The sequence below is a fragment of the Phalacrocorax carbo genome, chromosome 7 (assembly GCF_963921805.1).
Source record: "Phalacrocorax carbo chromosome 7, bPhaCar2.1, whole genome shotgun sequence".
NCBI classification, from domain to species: domain Eukaryota; kingdom Metazoa; phylum Chordata; class Aves; order Suliformes; family Phalacrocoracidae; genus Phalacrocorax; species Phalacrocorax carbo.
In genome coordinates, this window is record NC_087519.1 from 44,358,864 (window position 1) to 44,381,202 (window position 22,339).

At 40.4% G+C, this 22,339-nt stretch overlaps 1 protein-coding gene across 4 annotated transcripts in view; it reads right to left on the bottom strand.

The window, feature by feature from the left end:
- AGFG1 (ArfGAP with FG repeats 1) overlaps nucleotides 1-19,836 on the bottom strand; it is a 36,446-nt gene extending 16,610 nt beyond the window's left edge. The window contains exons 1-2 of one of the 4 annotated variants that reach the window (XM_064457739.1): nucleotides 19,376-19,836; nucleotides 9,952-10,045 (exon numbers count right to left, since the gene is read on the bottom strand). In XM_064457739.1, the coding sequence (XP_064313809.1) occupies nucleotides 9,952-10,045; nucleotides 19,376-19,542 (261 nt within the window). In that variant the 5' untranslated portion in view covers nucleotides 19,543-19,836. The remainder of the gene's footprint in view (nucleotides 1-9,951; nucleotides 10,046-19,375) is intronic. The other 3 variants (XM_064457738.1, XM_064457741.1, XM_064457740.1) reach the window with 3 other exon arrangements.
- Between the last annotated feature and the right edge of the window lie 2,503 nt (nucleotides 19,837-22,339).

Consider the following 22,339-nt stretch of genomic DNA (forward strand, 5'->3'; position numbering starts at 1 on the left):
TGTTTCAACAGATTCCATATGCCATAAGCCCCAGATGGTAGCTTTTAAAGGATCTGACATTTAGTATTTATAATTACTATTTGAGTATAGGAACTTTTTTTAAAAAACAGCCTTTCTTACCATGATGCAGTTTCTATGGTATCATATACACTTAACTTGAGTGAAGATATGAAAGAAGGGGGGAAAGTATTCTTGCTCTGCTTTAATTTTCTAGGTGTAGTTGTGAGCAAGCAAAAGTTGAAGCAATTACAAAATTCTCAGTATGCTCAGCTTCGCTTCCTGACCAAGACAAGAGGAAAAACGTGACTGTTCTCTAAACAAGACACAGGAGTTGCCACACTTAAAATATTTTCTTTAAGCACTTTAAGACTATTCTGCAAGTAACCTGACTATGTACCCAAACGATATACCAAACATTAGCTACCCTCCAGAAACAGACTCTTACCATTTTAAAAGGTTTTTTCCAGAGAAGCAGAGTCAAAAAAAGCTTTGTTTTTATGATGTATACCCTCTCTTCCCACATGCTTTCTGAAATAGTACTGACCATCCCTCTTACATGCCCCCTACAAATGTTGCCCTCTCTCCCTGCAATAGTGGCAGGTTTTCAGCCTTGTCCCCATGACCTTCAGAGGAAGCACATGTGCTAACAAGCAAGAGCTGCATAAACCAATTGCCCTGAATGTTGGCAAGTCAAGGTAGAAGCTGTAATACTTCCACTACATCTTCCCCAGAGATGTTTTCTTCTTCTCTACCTGGCCAGCTAACGTCACCAAACTTGCAGCAACGTAGCATCTTCAGGAGCACTAGTTATCAAGTGTTATCTTATAGGTCATTTCGAAGATTGCTTAGGATTAGAGAGATTAGACAGACAGCGTAAATATATATTTTGTACTCGATGTCTCAGTTTTATATAGCCTGCTTGTATGTCCAACACTCCAGTCCTTGCTGTCATCTATTCACTAGAGACACAATGGGAAACAGATCTAACTATCAAAGGATAGCTCCAAATTAGTGATTTAAACTCTCATCTAAAAATAAGTTCAGTAGTTCTTACTTCAAATACACTCAGCTATTCAGCATTCATTCAGCAATTATACTCCACAAAAGGGTTAAGTTCAACGCACTAATTACAGTTTGCAAATTTAAACAGTTATTTGCGGTATGGTAGTAGATTAAATGAAACTGAAGGTATTTAATACTAATACTTGTTCATACAAAGTTAGAAGATATAAATTCAGTCAAAAAAGTCGCACGTCTGTTCTAAAATAATAGCCAATAGCATGAAGCGCTATTTTAATAGCAGTAATCTTTCACATAAGAGCTACTTTTTGCTGACAAAATTTATAGTCAGAACATTTATCAGTATAGCTTTAAATATCTGCAGTCAATAGTCTGATGTGGGCCAGCAGTAGTATTTCTATACTTAGATTTGTGAGTATAACTGTACCAACTAGTAGGCACATGATTGCTAGGAGGAAGAGAAGTCCTGCTTATGGCTAATTACAGAATACCTGGCAGCAGGAGTTGGTGGTGTCCAAGTCTACAGCAGTCCCCTCCCACCCTGCCCCCCCACGACACCCCCAACTTCAGTATCGGGAGGAACAACAGGAAACAATACAGAGAAGAGTTGTGCCTAATTTCAGAGAAGCAGAGACAGATGTTGGAACAGCCCTTACTTGATCCCGGCACCTACCAGAATAATGCTCAGGGCTATATTATGATGATCAGTTTGCATCCAGCCTAAGATGTGCTAGCAAATGAAGAGGGGGTCCTCTTCCCCACCCATATCAATCCATTAAATTATTCCTCCTTCTCCTACCACCCAAAACAAGTCAGATCAAAGAAACTCATCACAATTACCATATCACTAGTACCACTCAAACCTGTACTGAGATCAGCTCACAGCAACAGCCAAACCACAATCCAGTTTTTCACCTTTCTCCCTCCCACTTTTCTGCTTCATCCTCACCCTGAAGTGCGTAAGCATTCAAGGACGGGGGAGGGAGGACGCCAGAAAAAAAACCCACCTCCACGTCAAGTACTCTCACAGCTTCCTGACCACTACAGGCGATTGCTACAAGAAATTTGAAAACAAGGTCCTGTGTGACTTTAGATCATTTACCAGCTATGCAGATATAGTAGATAAGTTTATGAGTATGCAAACAGGTATGACGGACCGCACTGCCTAAACGCACTGTTGGTTTAAAGTGATGCAAGCTTCTTAAGGGCATCAATTCTTGCACTGCATTGCAATTTTTGGAAACCTTCAGAGCGCAGGCTTCTAAAAGCATTTCCTGGAGCAACTAATTTCTTCCAAATACTTAGAACAAAAGCAGTAACAACTGAAATATGCCTTAAGTCACTATTATAACTTACTTAAACCTGCCGGGCACTGCTTATCGGTTCTCTGTTACTGGTAGCAGAGAGAACAGTATTACTAATGGGCAACACACAACCACCAAGCAAAAGAACCTAGACTTAGCTGCACACGCTTCAGCAAGGAGTTCTCATTTTAACAGAGTCTGACAGCAGTAGCTATACAAACACAGGTTAGAACGCTTACTTTACCACACCAGAGATGCAAATTAAAATTTTACGTAGGTTTCTTTACCTAAGAAGTTCGCAGAGAAAGTACGATTTCTTACAAACCTTAATTACAGACAAGTCCTTTAGAAAGCCAAATTTTAAAGCTTTAATATCACACAAGAAACTATTAAAAGGCACAGTTTTGTCTGTTTCTGTATGAAGTACCACACAATGCTTTGATCATCAGCAGCCATTCCAAGCAAGCATTCAGAACACAATAAAAGGCCCGTTGTCTTTCCTTGTTTGCTGGTGACCTGTCTGCTCTTTCTAGCTATACTTTTGTTACTATCATCTGACTTGACAGGGATCTACAATACTGCATTGATTATGCTTCAAGCGAGCCATAATACACAATTTTCAGCTATCTACAAAGAAGAAAATGGTAGTGTGCTGTGCAATACCGTAGGATGAAATCAAAATTGGAAATTTAAAGAAATATTGCCAGAGACAGAACTCACCTCATCATACAACTGTTTTTTTGAAACAGTTATCTTTCCACAGTCTTAAAATAAGTCACTAACAGTACTGAAATTTGTTCAGAGAGTTTGCTGTGAGAAATGTGAATATTTTTACTGATCAGGCCATCACCATTTTTTGTTTATTTCAAAGCTATTTAGAAGTTACTCTTATGATAAAGATCAAGGAAATTTATGCCATACAACTTGCTGTTGAGTTATGGTGGGGCATGATCACTCAGCATTTAAATCTTTGCTACCCCTATTATTTTATTCCCCACTACTCGTAGCTTTTAAATCCACTATCCGAATTTGACAGCACTTGAGATACTAAAAGATTAATCATTATAAAAAATTAGTGGATATGTAGAATAATCTGCCAATCCTTCAACATGAGCTTCAGTGCTGTCTGGCCTGACAGCTGCCTAGGCAGGACACCTGAACAAATTAGCACACAGTTATGCACAGCACGTGCTGACTCTTGCCCAGCCATTACTTGCAGGACAAGGGGAAAAAAGTGCAAAAAGGCAATAAAGGGCATATAAATCTGCACAAAACCAAGCTTTAAGCAACCAGTCACTCTATTAAACATGAAATTTTCTTCTTAGTTTTCTAATACAAACACTATTTGAGAAAACAAAGAAGTATTTTTCAAAAGAAGCAAAAATTCAGAACAATGCAGGCTTTGAGAAGTTTGACCTAATATCCCAAAGAGCACATATTTCAAAACATGTCTCCACTCTAACTATTCCATATATAAATTAGATTTGCAGAGCTGACTCAGAAAATGCTACTGCCCAAGTTTCATGATACATCTTAAGGTCCACTTTAAACAAATTACTCATTCCTTTGCTTTTACAGATAATAGATGAAGCAGCATCCCAACTCACCACAAAGTTACACAAGATTACTATTAAGGTACCAGGCCTAAAAATTCTACAGCTTTCTGAAATCCTTCTATATTGCACCATCTTCTTGGTAACACTCTGGTTCAGCCATTTAATATTGTTCTTTTTGCAACAGCAGCACAAATAAGCCTCTGCTCAAAAGCTCTGTTCATTCACCAGAAGCCTTGCTATACACCTCCTTCTGATAACCAAAGCTCTACTAAACAAAATGCTCAGCTTAGGGGAGAAGAGCCTGGCAAGCTGGAGCCAAGAGTAAACATTCAAGTTATGTGGAAGCCCCTAGAAACAGTGGAACACATCCAACAATCCATAATCATTGTCCACTGTCCCCGAAAAGTATAATTAGTCCATGTCCCACTGGTTCACCAATGCAGCAAGATGAAAAAAGACAGCATTGAAGTCAGAATGATTAAGCACATGCAGCATTTGAAAGTCTACTTTTGTTGAAGGGTTGACAGAAGCAAGACTTTGAAGTTTCGCCTGCCTCTACTACATTGTGGGAGCTGCAAAGTAACAAGGCAAAGCAAAGTTTTATCTTGTCAGGTAACAATAAGTAGAAAACAAGATTCAGCAGTTATCTTCATCAAATTTGAAAGCTCATGAGAATCCTTTTACAACTAGTTTGGGAAGAACAGTACCTGTTCTTTGCCAACAGGCTCCAATCCTGCAAGGGATGCCATTAGACATTTAGCAACTAGATACAGGGAAGTTCAGAATTAGATCAGTAAGTACAACATGAAGCAAAGAGGGAAAGAGAATCACAACCAGCTTCAACCTACTCACCCTGACCTAAATAAAAACCCGGGAGGTAGCAAGGCAGAAACTGTGAGTTGCCATAACTTAAATATATCTTTGAAAGGAGAAATTGGGCCAAGTGCATATTGTATGTTATAAAAGTCTTTACCTATATTTCTCTTCATTACCATCTGCACTCAACAGCTATTCTATTTGAGGGAGAAACTTTTTCCTAGCAAAACTGCATTTACCTGTCTTGTTTTCCGCACACTATTTACATTTGTAGTCCAATAGTTTGAGTAATTACCCTTGTTTTCTGCTTTAACACCAAAGGAACAAAGAACTCATCCTATTCATTGCACATCTGGTAATCCACAAAAAGTTGACCAGAAAGGCTTCCAGTTTAAAACTCAGCCTCATAGTAACATTTCATGCCTTCAGGAGTTCTAGGCAGGGCTCAAAGGCAGACACGAACATAAACATACCTGTTTTCCACAGATGTTTAGCTTTTGGTTTAGTTTCTGGGTTTGTTGTCATGTTTTGGGGCTTTTTTTGTGTATGTTTTTACAGAGTCAGGAACATGGGGAAGGACAGGCACACTAAAAAGCTGTAATGAAGAAAAAAACCCTCACTCAGCAGCATCCATCAAATTTTGCAGAAGGCCTCTGACATTCTGCAATTTCAATTATTTCTATTTCAGTGCTACATATTTCAGCTAGCAAACAACACTTTACCATGTCATAACTATTTCACTGATACAGATCTCCAGTGTGTGTGGGAAGACGGATATGGGAGAGACAAAGGCCTTCTGCTTACACAACACATTGAGCCACCATACTTTAGAAACTCCTGTTAGCATGGCTGTGCTAGTTAGAAATAATAAAAATTCAGTTGGGCAGCAAAATTAAGTTTTTGCTCATGAAGCCACCTTCTCTCGTATGCAGTGAAGGCAGCACAGCAAGGAAAAGCTATCATAGGGCAAGTTCTTCTGCTGGTAGAAGCTGCATTTCAACTAGAAAAAACACCACTAGACCTACAGCAACAGAACACTTCTTGTTTAGACCCAGACATACCATTGCATAGAAATTACACTTGTCAGTCTAGTTTAAAAAGTTCTAATGAGATATTGCATTTCAGGAGTCCGGTAAATACCAAATTAGATTTCTTCTTCTGCCCCCCAATAAAACATCCTCAGTTATGCACCAAATGTAATGCTGACAGTGCAAAGAACTACAGATTACAACACAACAAAACTATGTTCCAAAACATAACACTCGCCACAGGAAGAAAGATTTGGAAACAGTTCCCTTATGTAAGCAAGTTATAGCTTTGTTTAGTAATTCAGCACTTCTGATGTCAATATTATTCATTAATCTCTGTAGGTTAAAAGAATTTTATACCACCAGTATACTGATTTCGAAGCAAGTTTAGGTCCAGAAACTATAGCTGTTTTCCTAAGCACAGAGTCCAAGCTAGTAAATCCTTCTAATGAAGACATTGTTCTATACACAATCAGCTCATGTATCTCTATATCGCATTAGCAGAACCAGGGATGTACTACAAGGACACCTGACTGCACAGCACATTCTGTCAGGACGCGGCAGCTCTTTCCAATCCAAGGTTTCTAGGGCACATCTCGTATTAAAGCAGATTCTAGGAAAGCATTTTGGTCAGGCCAGACACCAGCTCTGAACCAGACCCATGCAGTTCTGCAACTGTAGGTTCTCCTGGAATTTAGAGTGGTAAGAAACACTTGCACAGGTACTATCAAGAGTCAGAAAGACTGGCACAAAAACAAAACTAAGCACTGATAAGGTAATTACAAGCAGCTGAGCATACCCACGTAGTATTCTATTCATTAGCTCAGGTAAACATGCTCTTTGCCCCCAGGTGAACAGATTTTTCCAAATCCGAGACTAACCAAATCATTTTCTTTCACCATATGCGTATTAGGCTATTTGGAAAGGTTCTAAAACATATGGCACTTTTCAAAAGTGTAGTAGAAAAGTTAACTTTGTAACTGGTTTGCCTCATAATACTATCTTTCAGCTTCAGGGGAAAGCTTCTGAATAAATATTCACAGCTATAACTGCAACATGAGATGAGTACCACCTCCACTTTCTGCAGTGAGTTCACTTTCTACTATCACTGCACTACTGAATCACAGGCCTAATCAACATTAGCATCATTTGATTATGACTATTCAAACAGAATCTTCTCCATACCACTCTCTCCTCATTATTCCTAACATGAAAATACAGTGTGAAAATACCTCTCTTCATGAAGATAATGAGGATGGGGAAAATCCTACCCAGTGAGTCAGAATTGCCTTTATCCTTCAACAGGACTTCAGAAGGAGCTTAAGGAACATCAGGCTGAAGATGTCTCCATTCTTGCTGCAAAAGTGAGCTAACCCCAACATTACACAAAACCAGAGTCTGGACTTCTGTTTATAGTTGCAGATGAATAAGCAACACCAAAACATAGATGTCTTCTAGTACAGTAAAGAGGTTTAAAACTGTATTTTAAGCAGAGAAAAAAAGAGTTCAAGTTACCCGTGCCAGCAAGACATTCCTTGGAGGTGTATATACAAGGAAGGAGATGGTGTCTCACACCTGAATAATCTCTTCCCTGCTCTGAATAACCTCTTCCCAAAGCAGTTGCTTTGTGGAAGGCTTTCACTAACTGAATGTTTTACCCATGTCTGTCAAAGATGTCACTTTGTGACAACCGGGGAAAAATTATTCTATCAGAGATCAGGAATTTTTTTTAATTAATTAGATAACTTAGATAATTAGATAATCCTCATACAATACTCTTTGAAGGAGTGGAAAACTACTTCCTCTAGGAAGGACTCACCCCCACCTTAATAACTACCTTATCTCAGGGAAGCTTTCTTGCTATCTTCCTTTCTATTCAGAACAAGCTCCCTGTTGTACACCATGATCTGCTCATCTGGAAGCAAGAAAGCTTACCACAGAGACCTTGGCCATGCTGGAGAAAGACTGGGAGGACAAAGTAGGAATGAGAGTATTTTACAAACTACAGAAAAATGGAAGTTAAACATACTAGACTGTAAAAGGTTGATTTATATATATAGAGAGAGCTGCAGAATGGAAACAACTGAATGTTACAACACCTAAACCATTTAGTGACTGTAGAATATGGACGTGTGAAACGAAGTAAAGTTTTGGACAGTTCCATGTTTGAACAAGTTTATCCTAGAAAATTTCATTTCTTAATATATACACAAGAGCCACCTATGCTGAAAAGCAAGATAAGCAAAGAATAAGTTTTTTTGTGAGGTCAGATGAACTTAATCAGCCCAACAGGTTATCTTATCTGCAGGTGAGTATTCCAAAGTCCAGTACCAACAAGAGAAAGCAAAATGCTTATTAACTACTGCAACATACACTGTGACAAAGTGAAAACATGTTTAACTAAGTTTTAGATCTCTAACAGTGTCTAAACCAATATCACTTCTGTTCAGTATTTGAGCTCCTGTTAAATCTACCATCTGCGATTATAAATATCTGTTCAGTGTTACTTCAGAATTAAGGCAATGCACTGCTATCCAATAACCCAAAATTAAACTTAGGACACCTTCATTTATGAGGTAACTCATTTAAATCATTGCAAGACTTTAGAGGAATAAGTACTAGAAACACAAAGACCCCTGCTTTTCAAACATAGTATAGCATTGGAGAGACATGAATTTTTTTATGTCAGTACTAAATTATGTATCAACTAAATCATTATGATCGGCAGACTAGTCAGGTCTGTAATGAGAAGGGCAACTATACTAATAGGGGATCACTTAAGGTTTCAAATCAGTGAAAAATGAAACCAGTAGCATTCTCTAGCCATTGCAGATTCAATGAAAAACTGAAATGAACACAGATGCGGGGGGGGGGGGGGGGGGGGGGGGGCACGACACACATTTTCCTTTACACTTGTGAAGCTTAAAGCAAAGTTTGAGTTTACAATCTAATCTTATGGAAAGAGACTCCAACATACTATATTGAAATCCATGAAAGATTTGTTATTATTCTCCCTGTGCAAAAAGTCAGCAATATGCTATATGTGTATATACACACATATGTACATACATATATACGCAATGTTATACAGCTTTAACATGCCAAAACAATTAAAAAAACAGTCAGAGCCATTAAGAGTATTTTATGATGCCTGGAGGAGTTTAGACTTTGTTGTAGCCATGTCTAGAGGAATCATCCACTAACAGTCATTTCAACAAATAACACACATTTACCAGGACAGAAAAGGAAATTGCTGCTTCTATTTTCATTCTTCAACCTGACAGTTATGAATGGGCCAAGTTTAAGAACGTCAAGTATCAGCATTTTTGCTAACGATGGGATTTATCCCCACAAAGCTTCACAAGAACACGTTGATAAGACAGTCTGTAGCCTACAATCAATAGTTCTACTAAAACAGAATACAGATGCAAACAAAGTGAAATAGAACTTTTTCTAATTCAGAACCAAAGAAAAAGCTTCCTCTAAAATCCTCAATGCTATAGTATGGTATTAAAATATAAACACATCATCCTCAAATTGAGGACAGCAATAGCCACGTCCAGGATCTACATGCTCCATGTGTCCCCACAGAGCCAATCCAACATTTACCTCAGATTTAGTTTTTACCTATTAAAAAGACCAAAAAGGCAGTATGCTAGAACTTCTTGTCTTCAAAGATGCCCCAAGCCACTCTAAACATAGACACTTAAGAGATAATAATCCTTAGATGAAAAAAATTCTCCCTTTCCCTGCTGTCTTCAAGAACCTTCAACACTGATATACTTTCATTAAAGAAAGAGGCTGTTGAGACTACTAGAAGACTTTAATATCTACTCTGAAGAACTACAGCTATAAGCAACAAATTTGTTTTTGTCACAGTATGCTCTTTCAGGAAACTCTGCTGCAGTCAGTCTCAAGGTCTGGGCTTGCAAGAGAAAAAAACAACACAGATGCATGTTGCCTTACGCAAAAGCTAGAGAAAAACTAATTCAGAAACACTGATCATATGAATCTAGATTGTCTGGGTTGGGCAATAACATGTAGCTTTATGGTGATAAGCTACCCAAGTGAAACAAGCTCTTTAGAAGCATCACTTCAGATGATGTTGGCTTCAAAAGACTTCTACTTTTTTCCACCAAAAAGCCAAGTTTTCCTTAAGTAGTGTTTTAAAGTTTAATTTAATATTAAATTGCCAAAACCTCTTGATATTCTCCAAATGATACTTACTTCATTTCCATGTTTCTGCAGAAACTCTATTTCCTGTTGTGTGAAAGTAGTCATTGAAATTGACTTCACTCTGTGGGGTGGATTCAAGCCCCGTCTAAAAGAAGAAGCAAGAAGTATTTAGTCAGTATTCAGGAAATCTGTCATTATACATTTATAATGTTCAAAGTGATTGTAAGTCAGTTTTAAACTCAGGCGCCATCTCTGTAAAATGCACTCATTTTGGTACTGCCAAAGAACTTAAGGCTGTGTAAGCTCACCTCAAAATAGCATTCAGCATGCTAAGTCTAACTGAGCTTTCAGGGAGACCAATGGTTCTAACTGCACAGGGCAACTCATTCTGATCCTTTCTATTGAAATTTATGAAAGCATAATTAGACTTTTTTAGAAAATGCTAAACTAGTTCCCCAAACTTGTTCACCTTTGCCTCTACCTTTCATCTCTCAATCTTGGGCCCCTCTGTTGTAGTTTTCTTTCCCACCAACTCCTCCCTCACTTCAGTCTATTCTTACTACAACTTCTACCCAACAGCTAGATTTCTTCAAGCTGAACTCCCCAGATCAGGTTCTTTCTTCTCTTGCTTTAACCCATGCTTCCTGTTTCCTCCCAACACCCTTTTCTAGTTTACTTTTTGCTCCTCCATTCACAGGTCGGTCTGTCTTCCTCCTCCTGAACACTACACAAGCAACAGCAACAAAAGCAAAAAGACAGTGGTTTTATTGTGCTCCTGAATGAGAGATACCATCACTAATGCAATAGCTCAAATCTTCTGCAGCTCTGCCTTAAGCAAAGACTGGCACCATTCTCACATTCACACCAGACTGCTGCAGCAGAGCTAACAGAAACTCAAGTCACTTGTGCTGCCAAAGCCTGACATTGTCAAACCCAGTTCAGTCAAAACCTGCAAGCATAGAGAAAAATCCTGCTGAGCAACAGTGCCAGTGTAAGGAAAAGCTTGCTTTCTTTTCAAGCTCTTTCTTTAAATACATGCTAACTACTGCTTTTGCCCACAAATACTTACAATTAAAATCAAGCCCTGTTTTGCTCAATGGAAACAAAAACATTACATCCCACACACGCCAAACAGTGGAGACACTAACTCAGGCAATACAACGGGGTTAGTTTAACACTCAAGTTAATCAGGCCTGGATTTTTGCGATACCATCTTAAAAAAAAAAAATATATACATTAACTATGAGATATCAAAGAATACAAAATTCTGTGGTTATGCATATGAGAAGAAAGTTTCCTGAAAGGAAGCTGGGGGAAAACTTTCCACGGATGTAATACAGGGCTAACAAATTGCTGACAAATCAACTGATGAGATTTAGCTTTATTGCTTATTTTTGTTACTTCACTGTAATTATAAATATGCTACAGATTGCTTTTAGGAATAAAAAAAATAATTGACATCCAAGTTAAGATGACTAGTAGTGATTATTCCAAGAACGCTAACTATAAATTAAATTGTTATTGATCAAAACAGTGAACGGCAAAAAACTGATGTTCCAAATAAAGACTTCCTATTCAGCTTTCAAATATTTTTAGTACTTTGAGTTTCTAAGTACAATAAGAAAAAAATTGTTGTGTATTTAGCTTGCAAATTCACCTTGACACAGAAATTCACACTGTACCTGTAAGACGACAATTCTGATTCTGTGTTAAAAAAATTTCCACATTTTTAGTTAAGACTTGGATACTGATTAGTATACTAAACAGTAACATTTTAGCCTAAGTTTCATTAAAAAAATAGATTTAAGATCCTCAATATCTGAAACCCTTGGATAAAAATACATTGCATTTTGCCAAGAAATGCAATGAACTTAAGAGTAGCTTAAAAACAGAAGTCATATACAAACCTATTGGCATATGAGAATTAATTTTACAGAATGCTTAAGCAAATTTTTCAAATCTGAGCATCTAAAATTAGACTCCATGGTTCAGCATCTCGACAAGGCCGCAGAAGTTTTAAGGTTATGAGAGAGGTTTCAAGAGAGTTTATTCAACTCAACCATCAGCAAATTTATTTCTTGCTGCAAAGTTTAAATTTCATGCTAAATTGAAAATAGCAATTTAACATCTTTCATCTAGTTGTAAATCAAATCCACATCTACATCACAAATAAACAACACTTATTTAAATACTCTATTATTTTCTAAGATTTTTTTAACTACATAGTAATTTTAAGATGATGCAACTTCAAAAAGTCTTCAAGAGTTCTATGCAATTAAAATTCATTGTTTCAGAACTGGTGCTAGTATTAGATGTAGTTGTTTGGGCTTTGGTGGGTTTTTTGTAGTTTTTTTGTTTGCGTTTTTTTAAACACCTTCTTGGTCTGTGCATGTGTAATTACATTTCACTAAGTGACACTGTAGAATTGCATATTAAGTGACAGCACAGAAACAAAGATGGCAACGGCCTGGCACTTCGCATAAATATTCTCCATCAAATATTATATGATAATCACTGTTCCCTTGCTTCTACAGTAAAAATAAAAGTGGTTCTGTCTACCTTAGCCTGTTCAGTTTAGTCTCCTCCTATTAAGATACACAGACCCTTGTAAACTATTTAATGACTATTTTAAAAGCTCGGGTTATTCACTAACACATTCACGTTTTTCAGCACAGGCAGTATATCTTAACTTTCATGCTATCTCCTGCTGGAAAATAATTTTTACAATAAGTATAGTTCAAGTGCTATACTGTACCTGTGTTTACAATTTAAAGGCACTGCACAAATTATTTAAGCCGTATCTACTCTACATTGATCTACAAGGGCTCTTCAAAGCATTTACATCAGCAAACACATATCTTCAGTTCTGTTAAGCAGCAACATTACACATCCTTAAAGCATAGACTAGATTTTGTTTAGGCTAACTAGAGTCTTCCTACATGCCTCTCTCTCCGGTGAAGACTGCTCTAGAATTCTAAGGTTCAAGTTATAAAGTTCACCGATTTACACATTGTATCTATGATGTGGGATAAGATGAATTCTTATTTCTTTTACACCCTCCTGCTGAAGGAGGAGGACATGCCCCACTCCTGAAGGTCAGATCACACCACAAAAGTGTCAGATGGCTTGTGTTATGAAACACAGCATGTCACCACATCAGTGGTCCAGGAAGATGGGAAATCCTGAACATAACTTTAATAACCATAAGTACAAAATTAACTATCAAGCTGCAATGCTATATGTACAAGTAATTTTAATGTTTATTTTACATGGCAAGGGTGGGGGAAAGCCTATGAAAAACCTCCTCTTATGCTAAACCAGTGCAAGAAGTCAGACTGGTACAAGGAATTCAAGTCAAGAGGCTGCATTACGCAGCATACGAATACAACCCAAAACATAATGCGTTATGTTCCTTAGATAAATTACTTTGACTCTACCATTAGAACAGCTAAAACCCTGGGTTTTTTATGATTTCTAACTAGCATGAGCCACTTTCTAGTCAGTTCATGGGTCTAATGTTATTGAATCTCCCTAAAACAAAGCAGTTGTCAGACTTATGAAGCAGAACTCGAGAAGCAAGCTGAAGTACTAAAGCTACTCTTACTTCAAAATCCTAAGATATTTTTTACCCTTCCTTACCTACAGAGGTTGCTTGATGACCCAAATGATTCAGAAATAACTCATCTGCATATGGGGGAAGCTTGCTGGCAGACAGCCAAGTACAGTTACACCTTATGAAGGATTAACAAACCTTTTTTATAGGAAAAAACAAGCTACCACTTGCTTTGTTTGTTTCTTTCAATATATTTGACAAGTGTTTTGCACAGTTCTAGCACTTTGCAGTATTCCCTATTTAACAGTAGAGAAAATGGATTATAGTCCTAAATTTAAATTGACCCTGAACAAATACTTACAACCTGTACCCGTGCAGTGGTACCAGTTACTCCTTTTTCTACTGGAGTTCCGAGGAAGACAGCAACCAAATGCAACCTCAGCGCTTAATCCACATCACAGCTATCTCCTAAGAGGCCTTGGGGAAGATGACCAAATATGACTATTCCACCATCTGCTCTTATCCAGCACACCAAAGCTAGAACATCCCACATGTAGATCCCACTCATCGCTGCCAGCTTCTTCATGCTCATCAACAGTTATTTCTGTGGAATAGCACTGTGACCAGAACTTCTAGCTATGAAACTATCTTCCACTGACCCTCCACAGAATCAGTCAGCCTGAGCTTCTAGTGACAGAGCCTATCATAGGGGCAGGTACAAGGAACATGAGCAGAACATGAGATATCTCTCCTTCAGAGAACATTGTTAAAACTGGTGCTGCCACAAACAAATAAACCTTTAAGGCCACTGATGCAAGATTCTGAAGTCTGGCGACTGAAATATTAAACACTCAAAACACTGTCAACCAGCACTGAATGTTTGTTACTACCATAATTTAGTAGCAAATTATGGTTGAACTTGTGATTGTTGGCAGAGCAGCCATTCCTGCACTCATCTCAAACAAACATTGGCAAAGTTGTTGAAGGCAAGGGTGGAGAAAAAAAAAAGTGTACTCCACTGGGATAGAGGGTCCCTTCATGGGAGGAATGGTGGGCAGATGGCTACTCAACACCACTAATGCCCCCCTGTATCAGATTCTAACACTATCTGAAGTCTAAGCCAGCAAAATCTGATCCCTTAAGAAGCAGGAAGTTAATGGGGCGAGTCAAATGCCAAGCCATCGTAGAGCACCTACATCCCCAGGTGTCTGGAAAACAAGTTTTAAAAAACCCGATGTCACAGCATTCATTATTATTTCTATGCTACTGTTATTAGCAAAAGAGAATATAAGCAGTACTGGCCATTGCTGATACTTGTAGGCCTCCCTGGAGACCCTCCACCATCTCACAAGCTCATTTATTTTTAACAGCAAAAAGCTCACATACACACTTAGAAGGACAGTCAAGGCTAATTTGACTTTTTTTTCTAGGAAAAAAACACCAAAACACACAAACCCCAGAAACAAAACAAAAAACCCATCCTTTCTGAACTGCATAGTATTCACTGTGGTATAGACATTTCCTTTGCTCTCCAGCCATGACACTGAAAGCAAGAAATACAGTAATATAGGAAATACGCTTGGAAAAAATACATATATACACACATGTATATAACACATGGAGCCATTTTCCAAACATGGTCCAAAGGAAAAAACACGACTGGTAAGTCATGCCAACACAGCCAAAAATCACCTTCACTTTAACACTAGACAGTTTTCATTTTTGCAGAGCTTCTTTTGAGGAGAGGGACAATAATTCACCACCATTGCAAAGACTTATTTTTAGTCTGTTACTAGTATCTGCCATCAAATACTCCCATCTGGCTGACACAGAAGTCTCTTAGCCAGGAAAATTTTAAATTTAAAATTTCAACTAGGAATATCATAAGCAGCCAAAGGAAGGCCACATGATCCAATAATTGTAAGAAATAGCATAAAAGGGCTTCAGCATTCCGCACAGCGACCGTATGTTCTAAACATTCTTTGTTGCTCCTTCCTGACACAAGCCAGAAGTGCAAACATCTGAACAAGAGACTTCCTCAGTAAGTTGGGAGAGTAAAGAGGGCACCAGTGAGGGAAAGGGTAGAAAGAGTGTCCTAACTATCACAGCATTAAAAAAAATATATTTAAAAAGTCAAGATTAAATACAAAATTTCCATAGTACAAAACATGTGGAAGTGGACTCTTAAGTCAAACAGCAATAGTTTCCATTCAAGAATTTAAAGACATGTTAATTTTATGGAAGTTAGGAGCAGACTGACCAGGAGTGGTACAGAAGTACTTGAAAGCAAAGATATGCACAGACAGCTGAGAAGTAAGATAGAGAGGCCTCTGATAAGACAAAGGGAAGGATGTCACTGTCAGCAGGACACATGGTAGCATCCAGAAACACAACAGACATAGCTACCAATGTAATCCTTTGAACCAAAGGACTTCTGACAAACCAGAGGAATCTCTCTGCCAACATTTCCTGAGATGCGGTTTTGCTATAATAAAGAGGAGTCTTCTGGTTTGCTATTACCATAATACTTGGCCTGAGAAGACTGATCCTCTAGAGCATCTCCTCCCACTCTCGGGAAAGAGGAAATTGTCTGTATATTTCTACACATCCTATATTCTTGTCCAACACCAAAAAGTTGAATTAGGCACAGCTTGTGTGATGCTAGTGTGCTCCCCCCCGCCCGCCACCTCCAAAGCGAACAGGGAACAAGCAGAGGTATTTTACCAGGAAGCCACTATCCACACCACTATCCATGAACCTTCTCCTGCATGCACCATGTTGCACAGCAAAACTTTTGGTCTAGTAAACCCAATCTGATGGGAAACTTAAGACTTAGGTATTACAGAAAAGGACCTCCTCCATGTTATTCATTCTTTTAACTTGCCAAGACTCACCTTCATCATTAAAATCAGATAGATCTTTTTAGCAGAGTCACTAGGTCTTTAATTTTTAGCAGTCTTTGAATAAGGGATACATACTATTTTTGGAAACAGTTAAGAAAATTGTAGTTTTTTAAAGCCAGATCTAGTAGTAAATAGTATCGGTCTCTTTCTACACATAGAATCATTCCCGGAAATTTATGATGGATCCAGAATGAAGGTTTGGGTTTGAATAGACTGTCCTTACTAGGGCAGTGAATAAACACTGCAGAAAACTTAAAATCTGAAGTCTAACTTTTTTTTTTGCAAGTTTAGAGTTAACCATACCTAGAACAACATGCCTGTCTAAGACTGATGTTAGCAACCACTTTTAATTAATTAAGTAACCTTTCTGAAGGAGACTTGTTAATGTACTAGTACTTCAACCTTGCATTGGGCACTTCATACTTGAAAGAACTGGTCAACTCGACTCCAAGAATACTTCCTGTACCAGATTAGAAAAAATTAATTAAAACAAGAAGCAATGCAAGTCCTTCACATCGCATACAAACAAGATGAAGTAATAAGATTATTAAAGCCTTACAGTAAAGAAAGTATTACAGGGTAGAATGTAAGCAGCCATTAAGCACTAAGAAGCAGCAGTACTTTTACACTTATTTGCCATTATGTGGTTTCTTCCCAAGTAATTTCCCTCCACTGTGGAATTCTACAGTGAAAAGCATTTGGAAATAAGTTGCATGAAGGACTATTCTGATAGAAGTGTTAAAAATAACAGTTTCTAGTTATGAGACAGATACAACCCATCTCTACACTAAGTCTCATCGCTAACAAAGATATTCCACTGGCTAGGTTCTAAGGTGTTAACCAATACATATGATCTTGCACACACAATTTATGAAAGCATTTCCAAATCAACATGAAAGAACAAGCCCAAATTTATTTCAAAAGAAAGCTTTAAGTCCTCTTAAGTCCTTTACTCCAGCTTTAAGGGTAGGTGTTACTAGCTGTAACAACTAAAAATGTTGTTTGAGGTTTCTTTTTTATAGCAATTAAAAATCACTGCATATTTAGAATGAAAGAGCTATTTGCTTTTTATGAGAATAACAATATATTAACAACTGTTCTTCAGAAAAGGTCCTCCTCCTCCTTTAAGCATGTTAACATCCAAATGATGGCCAACTTAACAGCCAGCGACAGCTGTCCCCTGCTTACTAGCTGTTTCACCACATCTACATCCTTTTGGTTCCTGTAAATTGGACTATGGACTTAGCAGTCCATACCTCCCAGCCAACAGATAAAAGGAACAAATCCCACAGAACCCACACTAAACATCTCTGCAGCACTCACAATCTATTTGTCTATTAAGGTCAAGAAACTTGAAAAATAAAGGAAAATATTTTCATGAAGCAGGTTTATCATGCTGTCAGTTTAACCAGTAAGAACACGTGCAACCATTAAATAAGCTCTGTGCAGTAGCTTAAAATAGTTTCACATGCCAGCACAAATAACAGTTTGCTAACAGAGCAAACAATAGCCAGAGCTGGCTGATTAAGTAGCACGTATATGTCAAAAACTAGAGTCTCTTTTCAGTTCCACAACCTGAATGCATTTTGTGTATTTGCATCAAGCCTGTTCAAAAGTCTACACAAAGTAGAAGTTAGAAGGAAAAAAACCCCAAGACTAATTAGCTGTCTAGTAATATAAAAGGCAGCTTGTTCCATGTAAATTCAGCAGAGAACTAACATGTTTGCTTTGGTTTGAATCTCAATATAATTACCAACCTTGTTCTAAGACACCAGATCTTACTTGGAAGGCCTGTGCGGGGTACTTAGTCCTTCTTAGTACGGGGACAAAAAGTAGTTCAGGCTCCTGAATGTCTTTTATGAACTCAAACCCTTAAAAACACAAGCCTGTATCTTCTGACATACTATTTATTACCCACTTTGGCCTCTCTTTGATTCTGCTCCATTCCATAAGCACAAGACCACAGTAACGTGAACAAGCAAACAGATTTAGCTACAGGAACAGTAATGCTGAAGACAGTAGGGTTTGTTCCCCCCCCCCCCGAGTTATGCATATGTAACTGAGCTTCAGAACTGACTGATCTCAGCTCTTAGTTCATAGACACTATCGCGGAGGAGGAAGGGTGGAAAAGGGAGGAGTGGAGGGGAGGCCCATGCAGGAATGAGGAACAGGAAAAATGCAATCCACTTTATCAGAGCCAATCCCTTTCGAAGGTTTATATATATAGCTTGTAGGAAGTAACAGATGTAAGAAAAAACCTTCTACTCCTTTTCTGATCAAGTATATTGAACTATTAAGGCTAGAGTTTATCCTCTAAGCCGGAGCTTAGAGAGTTATCTTACAAACTACTGCCAAGCACAATTTGATACACAAAAGGCGAGGCTGGTGAGTTAACATTATAGTAAGATTTTTAAACGTTAAGCTCGGCGTTCACTACAGGGTTAGTCTCCCCGGCGTCTTCAAGAGTGCCACGAAAGTGAACCGCTCAGCCACGTGCCCCCTTCCCTTCCCAAAACGGTTCTCCAAACGCTTAATTAACGGCACCTTCGATGACTTCCAGGGGAGTGGCGGTGCTCCCCACTCCCCGAGCCCGCCGAAGGCAGACGCTCGCACTCCCTACGTGCGGGGAAACACCTCACCAGCAGCAGCCGCAGGACGAGCCCCGGGCTGCCGCTGCCCGGCCCCGCACACACACCCGGCTAGCAACCCGCACCGCCGGGAAGCCCCCCTGGCTGCCCCCCGTCCCCGGGCAAGCCCCCGCCGCGGCTGCCCGGCACAGCCCTGCGGCAGGCAGGAAGGGCAAGCCCATGGGGGGAGCGGCCGGCGCAGCGAAGCCAGAGGCGAGGAGCTCCAGCCCCAGGAGCCGCCGCCCCCGAGCAGAGGCGTCTCCCGGCGGCGAGGCGAGCCCAGGGGGCGGCGGCGGGCAGGGGTCCCCCCGCGGCACCGGGGCCGCCCTCCCACCCAAGCCCCCGGACCGGCCAGAGGAAGGCAGCCGAAGGCCGGCACCGGCCGCACTCACAGGATGCCGGAGCAGGAGGTGCACACGAAGCTGCCCACCGTCATGTCGGTGTAGGTGGGGCCGCGCTGGTCGCAGTCGAAGCACTTGCGGTTGGGCGGGAGGCTGCTCATCTCCCGCAGCAGCTTCAGGTGCTTCTCCTCCTGCTTCCGCTTGGCGCTGGCGGCCATGGCCCCGCCGGCGAGGGGACGGCCCGGCACGGCGCCGGGCCCCGCTCACAGCCCGACGGCGGCGGTGGCGCTCCGGGGCCCGGCCGGCGGGAGAGGGGGCCGGGGCGGGGGGGAAGGGGGGGGAAGGGGGGGAAAAGGAAGGGGCGGGGAGGGCAACCGGCGCCCGCCGAGGAGCCGGGGCGGGAGCGCGGTCGCCGCTCGCGCCGGCCAGCGGCACCGCGAGAGAGGGCGGGAGGGGGCGGGCCGGGAGAGGCCGGCGGCGGTGCCAGGCCCGGGGCGGCTGAATGACGAACCCAGGCGGAACCTGCGCGACACCTTTATGAGATCAGCGAAAGAGATGGCGGCGGAGCCGAACGCGCTTCCCCGGGGGCAGCGCCCCCTCTCGGGTGGGAGGACGCACTCCCTCCGCTACCGCCGCCGCCCCGGTCCGGGGGCCAGGGCACAGCGAATGCCGCCGTCGCCCCCCACCCCAGCGCTCCCACCGCCCCCGGAACGGGACGGCCCTCGCCTCCAAACGCCTGGAAAGCCCGTCACGGGAGCTCGCGAGAGCGGGGGCTGAGGAAGGTGGTCTTGGAGGAGGCTCAACAAAGCCTCGCCTAAGCTCCCGGGCGGGAAGGTTTCACTGGGGGGGCTGCAGTGTGGCGTCCGGGGAACAGGCTGGTGGCCGTGGTGCTTCCCGAGGGCCCGGGTGTACACTTAGTGCGATTTTCACAAGGCAGCGGGATTTGTGAGGGGGACGTTGTTATGCGTCTCTTTTTCGTAACGGAGATGAAAAGCGCTGAGTTTCCCCTTGGGAATTTGGCTGTCGGTGCCCGGCTGGACGCTTTCCTCATCAAAGGAAAGAAAACAGAGCCAGCAGTCACGTATATCTGCTGATATCCTTGAGGAACCCTTGGCTCTGCCTTGAACTCAAATCTGCCGCTGATCTACAAAATATGCGTTTGTTCCTTACGAAGGTGCCTAAAGGAATATTCTTCAACAGAGCACAAAATATTCTGATAGAAAAAAGAAATTCAGTGTACTTTATCGGTGATTTAATTTGCAAAACTTCCTGGCAACACTGTGTGATTAAAATATTTTAAGGTTAAATGATTCCCAATGCTGTCTATTTAAGGTCAAGTTTTGCACTTGTGACATCAGTGTATATGTTAGCACTAGCTTTTGTAGTAGGAGCAAGATCTGATCTGCTGTATTTTCCTCATAGTTCTAGTTATAAAAAAAATGTAGGACTAGGTGTTCAGCATCAGTAGTTTGGCATTCCTCTGATTCCTCTGGATGTGCTGATTTACATGAGCTGATCAACCAGTCCTAAGTTTTAAACCCAGAGTATAATGCACAGATTTCAAATTTTCCTGATACGGATGGCAGGAGCTGTTAATACTGAAAAATCAACATCAGGAAATAATAAAATAATCACAAATGCTTAAACAGCATTCTTAAAACTAAACATGAAATATTTCCAGTCTTGTAAGGACCAAATTCTCACTGCTTCCTCTAATTTTTCACTTCTCTCTGAAATGCTGACATTCTTGTTTTTCAGAAGTTTTCAATTTTTTTTGCCTTGTAGAAAACATGCTAACATTGGAGATTTGCCAATGACCTAAATGACCTAAAGTAGATGACCTAAATTTAGAAAAAAAAAGTTTAAAGGTTAAAAAACAAGGGTTTTTTCCTGGAAAATACTTTGGAGAGCAATGATCGGCCACACCACCTGCTGCAGCAGAGAGTTGCTACATACAGTTGGGTTTTGCTTCATCAAGAGTCAAAGGTGCTTTGTAACTGAAGCAAGAATGTCCAACTTCAATTACTTGTGTTGCAAACGTGCTTACTTGAATAGTTCTTCATAAAAACAATATTGTTGTCATTGAAGTTGTCATTAAAAGGTGGAACTGAGCTCCCAGGGAAAATCCTGGTACTGTTTAAGTCAATCATGCAGATCAATAGGAGTCTAATGGATTTCATATTACTCTAGAGCAGGCTCTAATTTGCTTCATGAAAAAACAGTACTGACATTATTCACAGTCAGCCCCAAGATGGATTTATGCTAGTAGATAAATGACCTTTATTAACATTAATTTGGTTTAGAAATCACTTTTTAAAAATACCAAGCCTCTCCATTCTATCTCTTATAAAGCCAATTTACCCCAGCAAACTGCATAAAGAGACTTCAGAGGGTTGTGAGGATACACCCTTCTACAAATATCCATAAGCTCTCCAAGATCTGGATTCTTCTAGAGACCGTGAGCAGATCTGCTCCAAATCTTGGGTTCCTACAATCAAGCATCTAAATCTCACCATCTTGTTTCTCATAGGAACCAGTGCTTGAGAAATACAACTACCTATGTATAAATGCATGTGTTACACTGTTGACTTATATAGGTCTGAAAACTGGCTGTGTTAGCTTCCAGCCCTGTTTCACCTCCCCGCAAGCAATAATGTAACTTGGGCTGCTCTTCCACTCCCTCCCTTTCTATTTTTTTGTTGCTCACAGCTAGCATTAATTTCCTCAGAACAGATGGCTTGTGTTTTGCTAAATTAGTAAGGGGGGAAAAAATCAATGAATAAAAACTCTACTCTTCAGCTTTACTCTTTGGTTTTCTTTGCCTGATATATTCTTCTGTTCCTCTACCCTAGGACCGGAACTTCCTTTCCAACAGCTCCTCTGTCCAAATTTGTTCTTCATTCTCTCCTCCTAACGACCAGACTTTTGTGGTTGGAAATATACTGGCCCGCTGTTTATTCTGGAAGTGCTTAATCCCTGCTGCACCTGCTACAGTTTTTAGCATTAAAATTAATG